This window comes from Nilaparvata lugens, chromosome 14, assembly GCF_014356525.2.
Source record: "Nilaparvata lugens isolate BPH chromosome 14, ASM1435652v1, whole genome shotgun sequence".
Lineage (NCBI taxonomy): Eukaryota > Metazoa > Arthropoda > Insecta > Hemiptera > Delphacidae > Nilaparvata > Nilaparvata lugens.
This window is the reverse complement of record NC_052517.1, coordinates 20,452,462-20,471,577: the sequence shown is the minus strand read 5'-3', so window position 1 is coordinate 20,471,577 and position 19,116 is coordinate 20,452,462. Positions and strand designations below refer to the sequence as shown.

At 36.0% G+C, this 19,116-nt stretch overlaps 1 protein-coding gene across 1 annotated transcript in view; it reads right to left on the bottom strand.

Annotated features, from left to right (window-relative positions):
- Positions 1-13,337: 13,337 nt before the first annotated feature.
- The window catches only part of LOC111052558 (diuretic hormone receptor), a gene marked incomplete in the record, with an annotated part of 81,765 nt that continues 75,986 nt past the window's right edge, over positions 13,338-19,116 (bottom strand). Inside the window, 3 exon segments of the mRNA XM_039441013.1 lie at positions 13,338-14,061; positions 15,899-16,074; positions 17,249-17,434. Of these exon segments, the coding sequence (XP_039296947.1) occupies positions 13,818-14,061; positions 15,899-16,074; positions 17,249-17,434 (606 nt within the window).

Sequence of the window (19,116 nt, the reverse complement as noted above, 5' to 3'; positions counted from 1 at the left end):
ACACCACGGATCCACAGTTTAGGTGGAGTCCGAAACACCACAATGTCCATCCACTACTTGCAATGAGTAGTATAATATCGTATACTGTATACTCCTGTGGAGGGATACAGTGCTCAATATAATACTGGAGCAGACCCAACAAAATAATTTAGTTTTTAGAGTAATATTAATAGCTTGCAATGAGTAGTATAATATCGTATACTGTATACTCCTGTGGAGGGATACAGTGATCAATATAATACTGGAGCAGACCCAACAAAATAATTTAGTTTTTAGAGTAATATTAATAGTAGGCCTACTGTAAGTGAGGAATGTTTTTGCATTCTTGACTTGGAATTGAGTGAATATTGAATGGAATCCATATTTGATTATAACTTATTCTCGAAAAATGAACATTTTTTGAGAGAATTTAACTATCTGCTGTATTCTCATGAGACTCATTCGAGATGAACTTTCGCCAATGTAATAAAAAGCATGATATACTTCATATACCATTACCTCTTGGAAGATATAGCTACCAAGAGAACGTCTTCAAATAAAGTTACTTTATTTATCACCTCATGGCAAATAGAATTGTCTGAGAGTCTACAGTTTTCAAGAAGATGGAATTTCAACAAAAAACATTGAAATCTATGAATTAAATTTATTGTAATTTTCATGTCATGTGTCTAATCAACACTGTATTCTCTTTCAGCTTAATCAAATTGCAATGAGATGAGGAATAATAAAATTATTAATGTTTTATAGAACAATGTTCTCATATTGTTTGGACATGTTTTCAAAAAGTATAGAGGTGTATCTCTAGCTTATTTCAATCTGTGAACCTCGTCTAAGAGTCAAGGAATTGTCTGAGAATCGCAGTCTTCAAGAAAATGGAATTTCAACAATGAATGTTGGAATCTAGAAATTAAATAATTCATCTCAATTGAATCAATTCTGAAATAAGATTGATAGAAGGAATTATACAAGTCTTGAAAATAAGCTTCTAGTTAAAAAAAAAAAACAAAAAACAAATGCAATGCAGTATGTTTTCTATCTTGAGATGTCACTTTATTCCAATTTTCAAATGATTTCATGCAACAAGAGTCCAGTCTGCTTTTCTGCAAGATAATATTAAATTTTACTTGATCCCTCTATAGTTAGAATATTTTAGTGTAGAACTTCAAATTCCTAGTACAGTGACACTTTGACTCATCAATAAAATAGATTTGATTTGTTGATGTGTCACTACTGCATCATTCTAATAGTTTTTGTTTTGTATTTTCAGCTATCACCCACTGTATACAGTGATGAACTCTGAAAATTCCGCACAAAAATGGATACGCGTTTCGCGAGTGTTCCGTACCGCACAAAAATGGATACGCGTTCCGCGAGTGCGTTTAAAGTCTAGTGAAAGTAGTGCAGTGTTGTGTAAAAGTGCTCAAAAGACTGGACGACAACTCTGGACTCTGGACTTGCTGGTTGCTGGGAGGGCGCATCCTCAACAAAGATGAGGTGAGACATTCCACTTAATTTAGACATTTTACATAAATCTTAGACATTTTACTAAAAAACTAATAATTGAACAATTAGTTTATACCATAAACTATTCATGAATATTATGATCTGACATAAATGTTTCTACTACTTGATCTTCACCTGGACTACATCTTCATTTCAAAACCATGTCAATTGAATATACTTAATCTCTCAAGCATTACTTACTATTTATTTTATATAAAATTCTCAAAATTAAATTTTTCTCTTGAAGAGGCAAAATTCATTTCAATTCTGTAACTCATTCAGAGGTTACAGAGAAATTACTAGCTTTACCCTAGTACCATAATGAACTCCTTTGATTCCAAATAGATTGAATATTAGTTATTTTTCAGAATTCCTTGACTGATTTTGCTATTTGTTTGTTTCCAGGTTTGAGCTGTGTGCAGTTTGGTGAGTCAGCAATTATTTCAAATATTAATACTACACAAAAATGTCCTCACACACATTAATAATTAATTAAATTCTTTTAATAAACTATCTCACAATAATTTTTCCAGCCTTCAGCTACAAGTATTGGATTTGAAGTGATGTGTTGTACAGCTCTACTGGTGGGATGTTCCACATCGTTGTCATGTAGTCGTTTCAAAAGGTTTCAGACCTCGCGGTTTTGTTGTTGCATTTTGTTGGATGTCATAGGGATACCATTGAAAGTTGTCAGATAATGAGACAATTTCCCCAACAGTAGAGTTGTCCAACACTATTTTCATTTGAAACTGTTCCAATCTTAAAACTTGAAAAGTGGATATCTCTCATGTAGATGTGTTGAAGAGGTTTTCATATTTTTATTGAGTCATATCCACTTTCTGCTTTCAATTATAACTTTAGATTTCATTTCCCCATGAATAAATTTCTTTTCAGAGAGTATTTATGAGTTTTTCAAAGTAGAATGTGTGTGAGGTTACACGGAATTTATTGTTGTCAGTACCTACACATGTTTTTTTTACACACACTCGAACACCAACACATATAGATTAAATATAGAATTAATACAGCAGCTTCCAAGGACCATCAAGGATCATCGAGGATCATCAAGGATCATCGAGGATCATCAAGGATCATCATGGATTCCCTGGCCCTGACCTCATCATTAGTTTGATCGTTTAAAAACTAAATTTAAATTTTTAGTAACTCATAGTTTTTGCATAGAAGTCTGACATATTTTGAAAATATTCTCTGTTAACGTAAAATGAGTTACTAATTTTGTATTGATGTTTCTGTTATAGAAGTAGCGTCCCTTATTCTGTTCCTTTTTGATGAGGTATGAAAGACAGTATCGACTCACACCAATACAGCCAGACCCTGTACTGAGTACCAATTGCTGTCAATCATAGAGTTGGAGGCCTTTTTCAGTGGGCTCGGCATGCTGATTATGCCTCCAGCTCAGTGAGACAAACTCACTCCTCTTTAAATTATTCAAGAATATTAGCACTCTCATTAGGAACCCCTTAGAAAAGTAGGAAATTTAGATTTGATTTTGCAGTCAGCACACTTTTTAGATTAAGGATAGGGTTTCAGCACATCTTTAGATCTAGCTCAGGTCCCTCAACACACACGGTTTGTTTGAATGCACCAACAGACCTGAAATACCTTTTTCAGGACCTTTTTGAGTGAAAGACAGCAATGACATCCACCAATGCAGCCAGACCCTGGGGTGGTTGTTAACTGTCAATCACTAGGAGCTAGGATCTCAATTCAGTGGGCTGGGCAAACTGTTTTGATGGTCCACTCTGTCTCTCCCCAACAACTAACCTTTTCCCCTATCCCGGTCTGTTGGAGGCATATTTTATTGTTTTTTTGTGTACATGTCAAGGATCATCATGGATTCCCCGGCCCTGACCTCATCATTAGTTTGATCATTTAAAAACTAAATTTAAATTTTTAGTAACTCATAGTTTTTGCATAGAAGTCTGACATATTTTTAAAAATATATTCCTGTTAACGTAAAAATGAGTTACTATACTTGTATTGATGTTTTTTGTGAAAGGAAAAGCGTCCCTTATTCTGTCCCTTTGTGATGAGGTATGAAAGACAGTATCGACTCACACCAATACAGCCAGACCCTGTACTGGGTACCAATTGCTGTCAATCATAGAGTTGGAGGCCTATTTCAGTAGGCTCGGCATGCTGATTATGCCTCCAGCTCAGTGAGACAAACTCACTACTCTTAAAATTATTCAAAAATATTTGCCCCATCCTTAGGAACCCCTTAGAAGTATTAGGAAATTTAGATTTGATTTTGCAGTCAGCACACTTTTTAGATTAAGGATAGGGTTTCAGCACATCTTTAGATCTAGCTCAGGTCCCTCACCACACACGGTTTGTTTGAATGCACCAACAGACCTGAAATACCTTTTTCAGGACCTTATTTGAGTGAAAGACAGCAATGACATCCACCAATGCAGCCAGACCCTGGGGTGGTTGTTAACTGTCGATCACTTGGAGCTAGGATCTCAATTCAGTGGGCTGAGCATACTGATTTGATGGTCCACTCTGTCTCTTTCCCCAAAAACCAATCCACCTTTTTTAGGATCTTATTTCAGTGAAAGACAGCAATGACATCCACCAATGCAGCCAGACCCTGGGGTGGTTGTTAACTGTCGATCACTTGGAGCTAGGATCTCAATTCAGTGGGCTGAGCATACTGATTTGAAGGTCCACTCTTTCTCAAAAAACCAACCTTTTCTTCCTGTAACTTCCCTATCCAGGTCTGTTGGAGGCATATTTTATTGTATTTTTATTGTGTTTTTGTGTACATGTCATGTGAATTAAAGGCTAGGCTCGAGGCTCCAATTGAGCTGGGTAGACACATTTATAGTTTTAAGGATGTATTTTTGTTTTTAACCGTGTGTGGTTATTCTCTGTTAAATTTAAGTATACCAATAAATATTTTCTTCCAATTTTCTAGGTTTTACCCACCATTTTTAATGGTTTTGTATTGTGTAACATAAAATACTACTGAAGGAAATGTTCAACTGTTTAGTTGTAAGCTTCGAATATGACAAGAGTTTCCTATACGGTATGTCTCTATATGCCCCTATCTGCGAATTCACAAAATACCCCTCATATTTAATCATTGGTATCTTTCAGAGTAAGTCATTCACTTTTCAAGAACTATCACAAAGTGATTTTGTGTATTCATTCCCGGGTATCTTCTAATAATATTAGGCCTCTTTATATTTAGACCAAGGACTATGCTCCGTTCCCAATACATTGTAATTAAAATGGTGAACGACAATAAAAAACATTCGATTTGATTTGACCTAGGCCCGTCGCAAAGTAGATCCACACTAATCCACGAAAAGCAACCCACGCCGTGGGATGTTTTGTAAACCATTGCTAGGCTTCTCTAGACATCTGTGTAATACATGCAATGGATAATCCACTTGTCAGCTGATTGATTATGAATAATTTTATAGCAATGGTTTTCAAAACATCCCATGGCGTGGGTTGCTTTTCGTGGATTAGCGTGGGTCTACTATTTCGCGGCGGACTTCACTCAATTTTGTGGGTTTTTGTTCAGCTATATTTAAAGAATGTTTATCTATTTTTTGACAGTCCTTTATCTATTATCTATAATCTATTTACTATTATTTTATAATCTATTATTTGACAGAATAGCTTTGTTAGCTATTAAGCCCTGCACACACACATTGATTTCTGTTTGCACGATATTTTGCCGTCTTTATGAATTCTATCAGATTAAACAGAACTTTACAAACATCATCTGTTTAATCCAATAGAATTTATAAGAACGGCAAAATATCGAACGAACACAAATCGATATGTGTGTAGCTATAACCTTAAGAATGCATACCAGATGCTTTAAAATTGAAATGAATTGAGAGTTTCAAATTAATTGTTTGGAAATTGTTATTATTTTGTTGTAATTGATGGAAAATACCTAAATTTTGTCAAAAAGTATATTCAGGTACAGCGAGCGTCTCGCAGTTTAAGATTTAATCCAAAAATAGTTTTTTATCAAATTTGATATTTTTCACGTGAATATAATTCTAATGATCAAGTGACTGTCCACTACCTCCGTAAACAAAGCCGTAGTGCATTCGTGTGACGTCAGCACAGGTAGGGCTCCTACACCAATAAAAATCCGTTGATTTCGGCTGATCTATATCAGCTAGTGTTTTTATTGGTGTAGGAGCCCTACCTGTGCTGACGTCACACGAATGCATTATGGCTTTGTTTACGGAGGTAGTGGACTGTCTCGTTCATATTATTATGTAGGCTACAATAGTGTAGAACTTCAACCACAGCTGTTAAGCTACTGAAATTCTTTTCTTTTTTTTCCATCATGATACTGTTTCTTTATAATAATTGCATTGTAAAAATATTCGTTAAACATGTCAGTGTTGTGAATAAATTTCAATTTCAAAATTCAATGATTACCTTATTGCTATCTTTTACACATCATGAAAAGTTTCAAAAATTCTCTCAAAATTCAAAGCAGTTAGTCAATCTTCAGCCTTAGCACTGTTCAAAAAACATTGAATTTTCTTTTCAAAATAAGAATAACTTCTTTAATTTTACAGTCTTTGGTAGCTATTCCCCGAAGCATCTGGTATATTTAGGTAGGGTGCACTAATTCTATGTCAAGTCTCAGTTGCAGGAACATCCATTAGCTCTCTCTATTCAGCATCAATGGTGGAATAATAGTCTAGTCACACATATCGATTTGTACTATGATTTTTCGCCCTCCTTATGAATTCTACCAGATTAAACGGAACTTGACAAACATCTTACCCACTTACTTACTCGATACTTTAGGTCGTTGCCAAGGACTGGCGTTCCCAGATGGGCAGTGTCTGAATTCCCTGATCACAGACTAAAATAACCTACATGGTCATTCATGCTGTGGAGCTGCTTGACTCCCAAAAAGAGGTTCCTCATAGAAATCCTGCAGTGAGTAGAGTGGCTTCTCCAGGAGTTTATTTTTCACTGGGGTATAGAACCAAATTTTTGTCTAGGAAGTCTGTTAAAAAATCTTGTTGCCTGAGAAAGCTATTGTAGTTCCCCACCAGTTGGCTCAGGGGCACCTACAGTCGCGTATTGTTGCTTTATAAATCACATCTTTTTTGTAACTGCTCCAGATTCAGGTGTTAGACCCTCGTCTCCAAAACATAAAATATCAGTTTCAGGCCTAGCCTGAAAATGAAAATATTCAGTTCTTCTTCCAGAGTCACTCACAATTCTATTATTGGCTGCTCTAACCAGTCTACAGCTCTGTTTGTGGCTTCATGCAGCTCCATAGCCACCTCTAATACAAGGCCCCGGCCTACGATATTGCAACGTCGCAGTGTAGGCCTAGAATCTAATACATGATTGGTGGAAAAGATCAGCTGGTATTTTTTTAAATATTTTTCACCAATCATGTATTAAATTCTAGGCCTACACTGCGACGTTGCAATATCGTAGGCCGGGGCCTTGTATTAGAGGTGGCTATGGCAGCTCTCTTAGGTCTCCCTCAAAAGAATGGATTGGGCATTCAGCAGTTAAGTGGCTCATGGTCTGTATTTGGCCACAATCACAAAAATCTGAGAGATGTAGGCCCCATCTCTTCTGCTCTCCTGCCCTTTTCCCACACGGATCCGATTGACAGCACTCCACTCTTGGTCTGTGTTTGGTCACACTCACACAAATCTGCTGTAGGCCCCATCTCTTTTGCTCCTGAGCGCATCGCCCTTTTCCCGATTGAGAGCACTCCACTCTCTCCTCTGAATCAATGTCTATAGATACAGGTCATGACACTCGTGTTCCTAATGGAGCGGCCATTATGTGGGGTCTTCATGGCGGTACATTTGAAATTCGAATCTCCTCATAACCAAATCATGCATTATGCTTTTTATAAATAATATTCTGGTTTAGATAATATGTAAATTCAGGTTCTAGATTTTTTAATAATAAGATTTCAATTATAAATGGTTCAATAATTCGTTTTTTAATTATGAGAAATTGTTCTTATTCTTGTAAGTTGTTAAGATCCACAAGGCATTGGGACAAAAGGCTAACCTCAAAAACAGTTTAAAGCTCCCAATCAATTAAATCTGAAAATCAACAATAATTCAGTTCCTAGTTAGAATCTAAATATTATTATTCTGTTGGAAAAATTTATTCTACAATTCAAAGCCAAGCAATATTCCTTGAACAATTTAACAAAATAACACATAATGTTGTTCAATCTATAATGATAACAGCTGATAAATTTGGTGAACTTGAACCCCATAAAATGACGATTTTGCAATGCATCACGGGATTGTGCCATGACCTGTATTTTTTTGCTCTGAAGATCAAATCCATGCACTCTTTCAGTTGGATCTTCAACTAGGAAGTAGTTATTTGTGGGTGCATCTTGTGCCCACTTCGATCCTCACCTCTCTTTCATGTTACCACGCTCCACGATCTTTGGGCACATTTCTAAACACCTGACAGGGGTGACCAAGTATCTATGTCAGAGTTTAATCTGATAGGATGAGTTTGATGGTATTTGAAAATTTCCGCCCTAATATACTTCTCCCTAAAACTTCAATTATTCATTTATTTATTTGTAAATCTGATTTACAAGGAATATGTAATGAATCCATATTATATATTAATCTGAATTTATAATGATGGCAGAAAGTCGTAGGTCCAAAAATCGACGTGTGTGTAGCAGCTAGACTGAGTGCCAGTTGCACAAAAGATGGTTAAATTTTAATCGTGATTAATTCTATGAGAACCAATCAGAAAAGCCTTCTCTGATTGGTTTTAGTGAAATTAATCTCGATTAAACTTTAACCGACTTCTGTGCAACTGGGCCTAAGGTGTCAACGCAGTGCAGCCAACTTGCAACAAAAAACTTTGAAAGGTGAGAATAATCTCTATACAGTAAACTTTAACACCATATACAATAAATAACCTATGTAATAATGTATTATTATACCCTGGTTGTCTTTGAAAGGTGAGAAGGGAGAGACTTAACGTTTTACAGTAGAAACATAACCTATTTTTTGGACATTTTATTAATTTATCAAAATTTGGGAATGGAATAGATTGGGCCAAGCCTGTTGTTCCTTTCTAATCATATTTATATGATTTGTGATTCTGTCCATAAATAAATAAATAAATTATCTCTACTGTAAACTTTAACACCTATATACAATAAATAACCTTTTTAATATTATACCCTGGTTGTCAGACTCGCTTCTCTCACCGTGTTCATTGCTGTTTTATCCTGGGAGGTGGGGCTTCATCACCTCCCAGACTCCCAAAATAATTCGTTGACCGAGCGAAGTGAGGTCCAAGATTCAAGTTGACGGTTTTGCATTTCTCTTTATGTTTATATTTATGTTCCGCATTTACGGCGAAACGCGGCAATAGATTCTCATGAAATTTGACAGGTATGTTCCTTTTGCAATTTCGCGTCGACGTATATACAAGGTTTTTTTTGAAATTTTGCATTCTAAGCATAATACAAAAGGAAAAAGAGTCTCCTTCGAACGCCAATATTACCTTAAAAATCTAACTATAGAATTGAAGAGCTCTATTCCAAACAGGCCCAAGTCACAAAAGTGTTTTTCTCAGGAAATCGATTTTTTGATAGTCATCACTTAAATGTTGGAAAATGTTTATAATCCAATGTATAATGTGTGTATTTTGAATTCCATACAATAATTTTGCATATTTTGAAGTGATTTCTGTGTAATAGGTTAATTTCCTTGCTTTTTTTCCAAAATGTCACTAAGTCCATGGACTTGGTGACATTTTGGAAAGAAACTTGGACTCGGACCTTCTTCATGTCACTAATATGATAAGTTTCTTCAAGTGCTGTATTTGCTGAGTTGAATATATTTTACCAATTTTTTTAAAATAAATTTTCTTGATCACTGGATGTTCTTGGTAATCCCCAGTGTATGTATTCTTGACTTTCACTATTCTCTTCCCTTGAAAACGTGCTGATCTCGAAGTAAAAATGGTAGTTAGGCTTCAATCTGTAGACAGACCAACAGAAAAAGATGCTCTGCGCATGCGCAAAGGACTAAGGTTAGAATGGAAAGGAACAGCAATGGACTTAGATACACTTTGGAAAAAAACGTGATATTGTGATATTTATTTTGCAGTGACTAAGGATAGTTTGGAGTAGTTAGTATGCTAGGAATGAAGGTCTATGTATAAGGTTCAATAATCAGCCGATATCTCGATTTCCACAAAAATGGACTTAGGCCCGTTTGGAATCGAGCTTTTCAATTATTAATCATAAATCAGAATTGTTGAGTGGATTATTAATTGCATGTAATGACGCATGCAATTAATATCTCAATGTAACTTCGTAAAAATCAGCTGTTGTGTTGACTATCAATTGCATGCGTCATTGCATGCAATTTTTATGTACTTTTGGATGCACTATTAATTGCATGCAATTAATAACTAAAATATAATAGCATTTTCTCTCGACCTTTCTCTGCTTTGAACTCGGGCTGTCCTGTTGCCAGTATGTGTTGAAGGAGATTAGCTTTGATGTTAGCATTTTTGATACACCAACCCCAACAGCCATTAGCCGTTTTCACTCAGATATCTCGCCATACAGACAGGATTTACTCTGATGGACAGTATAAGAAGAGGCTGTGGTTTATAACTGCATGAGGTCTACTGTTCACAGAACTTCTAGTATAATAAATTATACCATAGAGAAACAATAGCGTAAGTAGATATCCCATGGTATAGGGCGTTTATGTCGCAACTTTTACTGTTATCTCAAGCCGATTACTATCTATTTTTACTGTTTTGTTGGGGTAAGAGTGTTTGAACGGCAATATGAGAGACTACCAGCGTCATAAAGCTTCACGGGAAAGAACTACGTGGACTTTCGGCTTGAGATAACAGTAAAAGTTGCGACATGAACGCCCTATACCATGGGATATCTACTTATGCTATTGTTTCTCTATGATTATACTCTGGTAGTCGGGCAGTTCACTTAAGCAATACGTTATATGGTTTCAATACATTTATTCTCTTCCAATATAAGTCACATTGATTTAACATTACATCAATATTCAATTATCAATGGGGTAACTGATATAGAATAAGTTTCATTCGAAGTACAGTTCACAAGATTTACATTATTTACATAATAGATACTATAATATAAAGTTGGTTTATATCTGTGTTTAATTTTAGGTAAAAATTTATCAATTCTGGTTCATTTTTCAATTTAATCTTGATACGAATATTTATAATATAAATACAGCACCTTATTGGATAGAGGACCTAGTGGTCAATATATATCTACTTGTTGAAATAATTTACAAATACAATTATTGGTTCTTTTCAAAATGGCTGATTTTTTGGCCAATGTGTGAATCCCCCCATAAGAATCAATGCCATTCTATTCCTACCCAGCAGGACAAAAATTTATAGAAAATCAGGGTCACTGGAAAATTTGTAGTATGCTATAAATATATGACCATAGAGAAAAGGTTATGCCATAGTATAGGTGGGTGTTTTATATTGCAAATTTCTTCTCCGAGTACTGTCGACTACTGTCTATTAGTGTGTTGTTGGGAGTGTAAGAGTGTAAAAAGGGCACAGTATGAGAGACTACCAGCGTCACATAGCTTCACCAAAAACAACTACTAGGACTATCGGCTTCAGTTAACACTCACATTTGCAACATAGACACCCTATACACTGTCTATTATTAGTGTGTTGTTGGGAGTGTAAGAGTGTAAGAAGGGCACAGTATGAGAGACTACCAGCGTCACATAGCTTCACCAAAAACAACTACTAGGACTATCGGCTTCAGTTAACACTCACATTTGCAACATAGACACCCTATACACTGTCTATTATTAGTGTGTTGTTGGGAGTGTAAGAGTGTAAGAGGGGCACGGTATGAGAGACTACCAGCATCACATAGCTTCACCAAAAACAACTACTAGGACTATCGGCTTCAGTTAACACTCACATTTGCAACATAGACACCCTATACACTGTCTATTATTAGTGTGTTGTTGGGAGTGTAAGAGTGTAAGAAGGGCACAGTATGAGAGACTACCAGCGACACATAGCTTCACCAAATACAACTACTAGGACTATCGGCTTCAGTTAACACTCACATTTGCAACATAGACACCCTATACACTGTCTATTATTAGTGTGTTGTTGGGAGTGTAAGAGTGTAAGAAGGGCACAGTATGAGAGACTACCAGCGTCACATAGCTTTAGCAAAAACAACTACTAGGACTATCGGCTTCAGTTAACACTCACATTTGCAACATAGACACCCTATACACTGTCTATTATTAGTGTGTTGTTGGGAGTGTAAGAGTGTAAGAAGGGCACAGTATGAGAGACTACCAGCGTCACATAGCTTCACCAAAAACAACTACTAGGACTATCGGCTTCAGTTAACACTCACATTTGCAACATAGACACCCTATACACTGTCTATTATTAGTGTGTTGTTGGGAGTGTAAGAGTTTAAGAAGGGCACAGTATGAGAGACTACCAGCGTCACATAGCTTCACCAAAAACAACTACTAGGACTATCGGCATCAGTTTACAGTCACTTTTGCAACATAACGGTCCTTTACCATGGCATATCACCACAAATGATACAGTATCATGTCAACTTGATACACAACACCATAATTTGATACACAACTTCCAAAAGTTGAATGAACTCTACAAACCATGGCATATCTTCTTATGCCTTCTTTTCTCCAAGATAGGACATATTAATTCTCTTGCATTCAACATAGTTAAATACTCAACATATACACTCATAATATTTTAAATCAATTTATAACTTTGGTCAACAGTTCATAAGGTATTATAGTGAGGCCCACGTTATAATGGCAGTGGAGAAAGATAGGAGAACAACGTTGCCGATCCTCTGTCTTGTCAATGCATTCTATAGACGGTAGCTGATACAGGTTTATTGATGTAATATTATCTGTTCATTCTCGTTTAAAATAATCATTTATATTTTATTAAGAAATAAATTATTTTTTTCTATAATTTCATAATGAATTTCATTGATTAAGATATTTTGTTAGTTGATTATTAAATTTGACATTGCTAAAAGCCGATCTGGCAACATAGCAAATTGAGAAAGAGATAGCGCTATCCGCTTTGTTGAATGATAGACAATGATAGCAACACCATTGCTAATCAAACACTGCCATTATAACGTGGACCTCACTGTAGAGTAGATTCACATACAGGTTTTTTTACAAAAATTCTCAGTTTAGATTATTTGTATTTCAATAATATAATTTTAGTGCAACATTCTCTCCTTATAGATAATATTAGGTCAAAGCCAATAGAATAGATTTTGTACAATAATTAAGTTTAATCTTGATTTAAATTTTATACAATATTAAGTTTAGATGGAGATACTAATTTGATGTTATATACTATATACATGATGATTTAGGTTCGTATTTTCTACATTTTGGGAGGTATTCTATTAGAATGTTGGTAGCTAGTGAACATCGATTGAGTTTGTTATTACTAGGCTATAGTTGGTTCGGAACCCACCTAAATAGTGAGATCCTCTTGAATGTTTTCTGATTTTACTTCATGGAAACGATCATTTATCCTCCTCTGCTATGTTACTTTAATTCTTTGGCCCGGTTGCTCAAAAGCTGGTTAAATTTATCAGTGAATAACTTTACGAGAACCAATCAGAGAAGGCATTTTTGAAAAGACGGCTTCACTGATTTGTTCTCGTGGAATTGATCAGAGAAGGCATTTTTGAAAAACGCCTTCTCTGATTGGTTCTCCTAAAGTTATTCACGGTTAAAATTTAACCGACTTCTGTGCAACCGGCACTTGGTGTTCCACTTCATCATCTCTTCTCTCTCATATTCTTCTTCTCTTCTTTTGCCGTCTTCTAATTCATAACCTCATTCTTCTAATTCTTTTCCTAATTCTTTATCTTATTCTGGAGCTTCCCCCCAATATTTATATTTATTTATTTATTTATACATTGATACATACAATATCATTCTGGGAAAGGAACATAAATCATGTCAAAATGCATATGTTTCTTCTCTTGTCCACTAGATATTCTACTTCTCTCCTCTTTTACAATTCCCCAGTCTTCTACTTCTTCTTCTCCTTCTTCTTGTTCTCTGTTTCTTTTTCATTATATTTTTATTCTTTCTCTCCTCCAGTCTTCAGTTTTCCCATTCTTCTTTTACTGCTACTTACAATCCTTTCTTATTACCTGACTATTCCAAATTTATAGGTTAGTCTTCTCTGAATTTTTTTTAACTTCTACCTCTTCACACGGCATTCTCGAGAGGCGCCACCTCCAAATAGGGACTGGTAGACCCCTGTGGGGGTCTGAGAGACCCCATAGTGGGTCCCATAGACCCGTTGCTCACCCGATTCGACCCCACACCACCGCCAACCAGAGTCATTGTGGTTGTCTCACTAACTGTTGATTCGCGCTTCTTGTAACTCATGCCTCCTCCTCCTCCTCCGCCTCCTCCACCTCCTCCTCCCACCTGGTTAGTGCTGCAGAGGCTGCGGACAGAGAGAACAAAAGAGAATATTAGAAGAGGACAGAGAACAGAGAACAAAACAGAATTTGATAATGATAGTATCGAGTGACCTGGCTGGCTGAGGTCATAGAGACACAATATCATAAGTAGATATGCCATGGTATAGGGCGTTTATGTCGCAACTTTTACTGTTATCTCAAGCCGATAGTCCACGTAGCTCTTTCCTGTGAAGCTTTATGACGCTGGTAGTCTCTCATATTGTGCCGTTCATACACTCTTACCCGGTCAAATCAGTAAAAATCGACAACAATCAACAGTAATCGGCTTGAGATAACAGTAAAGGTTGCGATATAAACGCCCTATACCATGGGATATCTACTTACGCTATTGTTTCTCTATGCTAAGGTCTGGTGTCAGAGTTTTCAGGTTTGCAACTGATCAATTTCAGGGCATCTCATATATATGACCCTACAACTGCTTTTTGAACAGTCGGGACTCATGACTTGACGTGTAAATTGATAATTATTTCACATCTATTCCATTTTCCATGACAAACCGCTAGTTAATAACTAGTTTTCTGGACCATTTTTATAGAAGTTCTGTGTACATGGTATGTGGTAAATTGTCCGATTCACAATTCACCAAGTAAAAAGTTCCTCGTTCCATGGGAGGAATTCTGACAGATTCTGTTCAAGAAACCTGTTCCAGTTCCAAAAACCTGCCCGACAGTCGAAGTGTGGTGAATTGTCCGACCTGGTACAGCTCCAACTATCTGAGCTCTCATTGGTCGATTATTGTAGTCTGCTTGCTTCTCTGCGCTTGCGCTGATAGTTTTTGTTCACCATAGCATTGCATAGAATACATAGCCAACAATATGATGTTTGATAACCATTCATTGAATGAACTTTTCTCGATAGAAAATTTGAGAATAAAAGAAATTTACACTTTTCTAGACGGTAGGTTTGTAAAACAACCTTTCTTCATTCATGCAGCTAGTAAACGACACATTTTAGTGTAAATCAACTTTATATGTGCGCGCCAAAAGCTTGAACCAACGATTTTGAAATGGCGTTCCATGGGAACATTTTGCACTAGTCACGTGATAGAACAATTTACGATTGGAACTGGAACAATCTACTGTACACAGAACGTACACTTTGACGACGCTACAGTTCATAAAAATCCGAAAGCGTGCGTAGACACGTGAGTATTAGTTTCAATAGCTTTTACTAAAAAATTTGAATGCAGTGTCGTCAAAAATAGTTCAAAAATCTGGTGTGGCGCATTCACACAACTTTCCTTGCCGTAATGAAAAAAGATCACCTGACGCAAGTGTTCCCGCACATGTCAAGTCTACTATTCAAAGATCTACAATTCATCAGTCATTGATAAGCTCTATCAACTGCAACAAGTCCCATATCTGTAAAAATTTCAGGAGCTCCACCCCATCTATGCAAAGTTTGATTTTAGATTCCCAATTATCAGGCTTCAGATACAATTTAAACAAAAAAAAAAAAAAAAATCCGAGTAGAAAAGATTGAGCATAAAATTCTCTATAATTAATGTTCAGTAAATTTTTAAACTTAAAATTGAAAATAAGCTCGAAACTCGTGAATATGTGATTATTCAATTGCAATTTGTTGGCAACTGTTGATTTTATTAAATCATTCACTATGAAGAGATAGCAGACCTCGTGTGTCTCCAGCGTTATTGCCCTGTCACCAGCTGACTCAGATCTTTGAATAGTGGACTTGATATGCGCGGGAGCACTAGCGTCAGTTGATCAATTTTCATAACGTGCAAGGAAAGTTGTGTGAGTGCGCCACACCAGATTTTTGGTTTTTGTTTTTAGTACCTACCGAATACTTTCTGTTCTAGTATTGGGGGACCAGTCCTTGCTATAGGTATACCTCCTCCCTCCTCCTCCACCTCCTCCTCCTATCTGCCTTGCCTCCTTCCAGCGTTCAAAGTGCGAACTGAGCGTGTGCTGCACCTCTGAATTCAGGAAACAGTAGAACAGTGCTACTGTGAAACCCTGGAAACACAGAGCAAAAAACAACTATAGTGAGGTCCACGTTATAATGGCAGTATTCGATTAACATTGGTGTTGCTATCCTTGTCTATCATTCCACAAAGCAGATAGCGAATGTATCAAATTTTGGTGTTGTGTATCAAGTTGAAATGATACTGTATCGTATTGATTTGATACTGTATCATGTTTGGTTGTTCTTGTTCTATAGTGAGACCACGTTATAATGGCAGTATTTGATTAACATTGGTGTTGCTATCCTTGTCTATCATTCCACAAAGCAGATAGTGAATGCATCAAATCATATAGTGTTGTGTGTCAAGTTGAGATTATACTGTATAATGTTGTGTTGATACTGTATCATATTCAGTGATATGCCATGGTAAAGGACCGTTATGTTGTAAATGTGAGTGTTAACTGAAGCCGATAGTCCTAGTAGTTGTTTTTGGTGAAGCTATGTGACGCTGGTAGTCTCTCATACTGTGCCCTTCTTACACTCTTACACTCCCAACAACACACTAATAATAGACAGTGTATAGGGTGTCTATGTTGCAAATGTGAGTGTTAACTGAAGCCGATAGTCCTAGTAGTTGTTTTTGGTGAAGCTATGTGACGCTGGTAGTCTCTCATACTGTGCCCCTCTTATACTCTCACACTCCCAACAACACACTAATAATAGACAGTAGTCGACAGTAATCGGGGAAGAAATTAGGGAAAAAACGACCCATACGATGGGATATCTACTTATGAAAACCTTTTCATATGATGGTTGTTTAAACCTTGGTATTCAGTGGTTTAAATAACCTTTCCATGTGAAGTTTAAAAAAACCTTTCCATGTGAATTCTCTGACAACCTTTTCATGTCAAGTCTATGAAACCCTTGTTATGTTATGGTTGTTAAAGCTTTCCATAAAAATTCTTCCTCTTCTCTCTATCTTTTCTCCTTGGTTTGATCATAAATGATACAGTATCATCTCAACTTGATAGACAACTCCATAACTTGATACAAAACTTCCAAACTTTGAATGAATTCTACAAACCATAGCATATCTGCTTATGCTATCTTATCTCTATGCTGTAACTCCATGGCTTGGTACATATAATGTGGATATAATGATTGCTTCCCAATAATATTACCAATGAATTGGATGAATATTGAATGAATAAATGAATAATTCACCTGTGTTGACAGCAGTATAGCCCGGCAATACGCCAATGGATTAGCAGTTACTCCATGACTGGGTACATATATGACTAGAATATATGTGATACCCAACAAAGGTATAAGCACCAATAATGCTTTAGCTGCCTTTCTATATTGTTGAGTTTCCACTGTATTAGCTGACCTCAGTTTGGTTATCAGAACCTGGAAAAAGGGAAAATATATCAAATATAGGATTAGAACTATTGAAACATTTTGAAACTATCAAGTAGATTAACACACAAAAATAAACAATATATATATATGAGAATAGTTGTTTACTAAGCACTTCCGAAAGCAGAAGTGGAAGGTGATAGCTCTAGTAAATCTGAGGTAATCTGAATATCAGGAAATTGTCCAAGTATTTTTATTTTTTATTCTGATTTGTCTAAATAACCTAAAAGATGATGTTCAATCATGTGGTAGGTTGAGTTTATACTTTTTATTCTTTCAAATGACAATAAGATGATATTATTATAGATGTTTTAATTATTGAATAATAAAATCAAATAATGAAAAGTTTTTTGATCAGCTGGTTTTTGATCACCTTTCTTAGTTCCATGTTAGCGGCTGGAAAGGGTACTCTTTCCAGTCTAGGCCGGAAAGAAACCTATTCTGACGTCAGACGAGAGTCGTCTGCAAACAATGCCTTTCAGATCTACGTAGGGACTGGAAAACAGCTGCTTTCTGTGCAGTGTGGCGAAAATATAATTTATGCTAGCTTATACACTAATTCATTAGTGCCAGCCAGGTCACTCGATATTATTATTATTATTATTATTATTATTATTATTATTAGTGATATCGGGGACCGAGCTTCGCTCTGGAGTACAAAAGCATAAAAAATTTATTACGAAAGAAAAAATTATAATAACATTCATAGATAAATGTTCTATCTATGTAAATTGAGAATAATTCCCAGAAGAATGCAAAAATTTCCCTCACAAAGGCCCAGTTGCACAAAAGCTGGTTAACTTTTAATCCTGATTAACTTCATGTGAACCAAATCAGAGAAGACCATTTCAAAAAGATGGATCTACTGGAATTAATTAGGATTGAAAATAACACGGCTTTTTTGCAACCGGCACTAAGTACCTGATTGAATGATTACAAAAGTTCAACAGCTGAGTCATAATATTTTGACACAGTACCACACACATGAACTCGCTCACTCACTTCCATCACTAACAGACGACGAAATAATTATTATCAGCTGTTTTTCCAAGGATGAATAATAATTATCCTTTTAATGTCCTTCAGCGAGTTTTCTCAGGGATGAGACCTAGTGCAATCGAATCTTCATATTATAAACCTACTATGTTCTGGATTTCGTGAGAATCGTTGGAGCCGTTTTCGAGATCCGGTGAAATACAAACATATAAACAGAAGTTGCTCGTTTAATAGTATGCACTATACTATATAAATATGTGAATATTTTCTATTTTAGTTATAATAATGTAAAATATTTCTTCTATACTTCTTAATTGCCGGTCAGGAATGCTTACCCTTACACCAAACTGATAATTTCCATCTAGCTGTTCACCCTGTTGTCAATATTTGCAGTAGCAGAAGTCTTCGGGGTGAATTACAGTATTTAATTTGGATTTTCGTTTAATAATAATAAATTCAATCTATTATTGTACTTTTAACAAACCCTTGCGAATCACGGGTAACACCTGCTCGTATACTATATTCATCAGCTAATATTTTAATCATTCATATCCCAATACATCAAGTTGAATCTCCCTCGCAGTGGAACTAAATTTAGAGAGCATCGTATTTATATAGCAAACAATCACTCAAAGCTGGGAATAATTTATCAGATCCTGTATTCAGCTCTGAGAGCG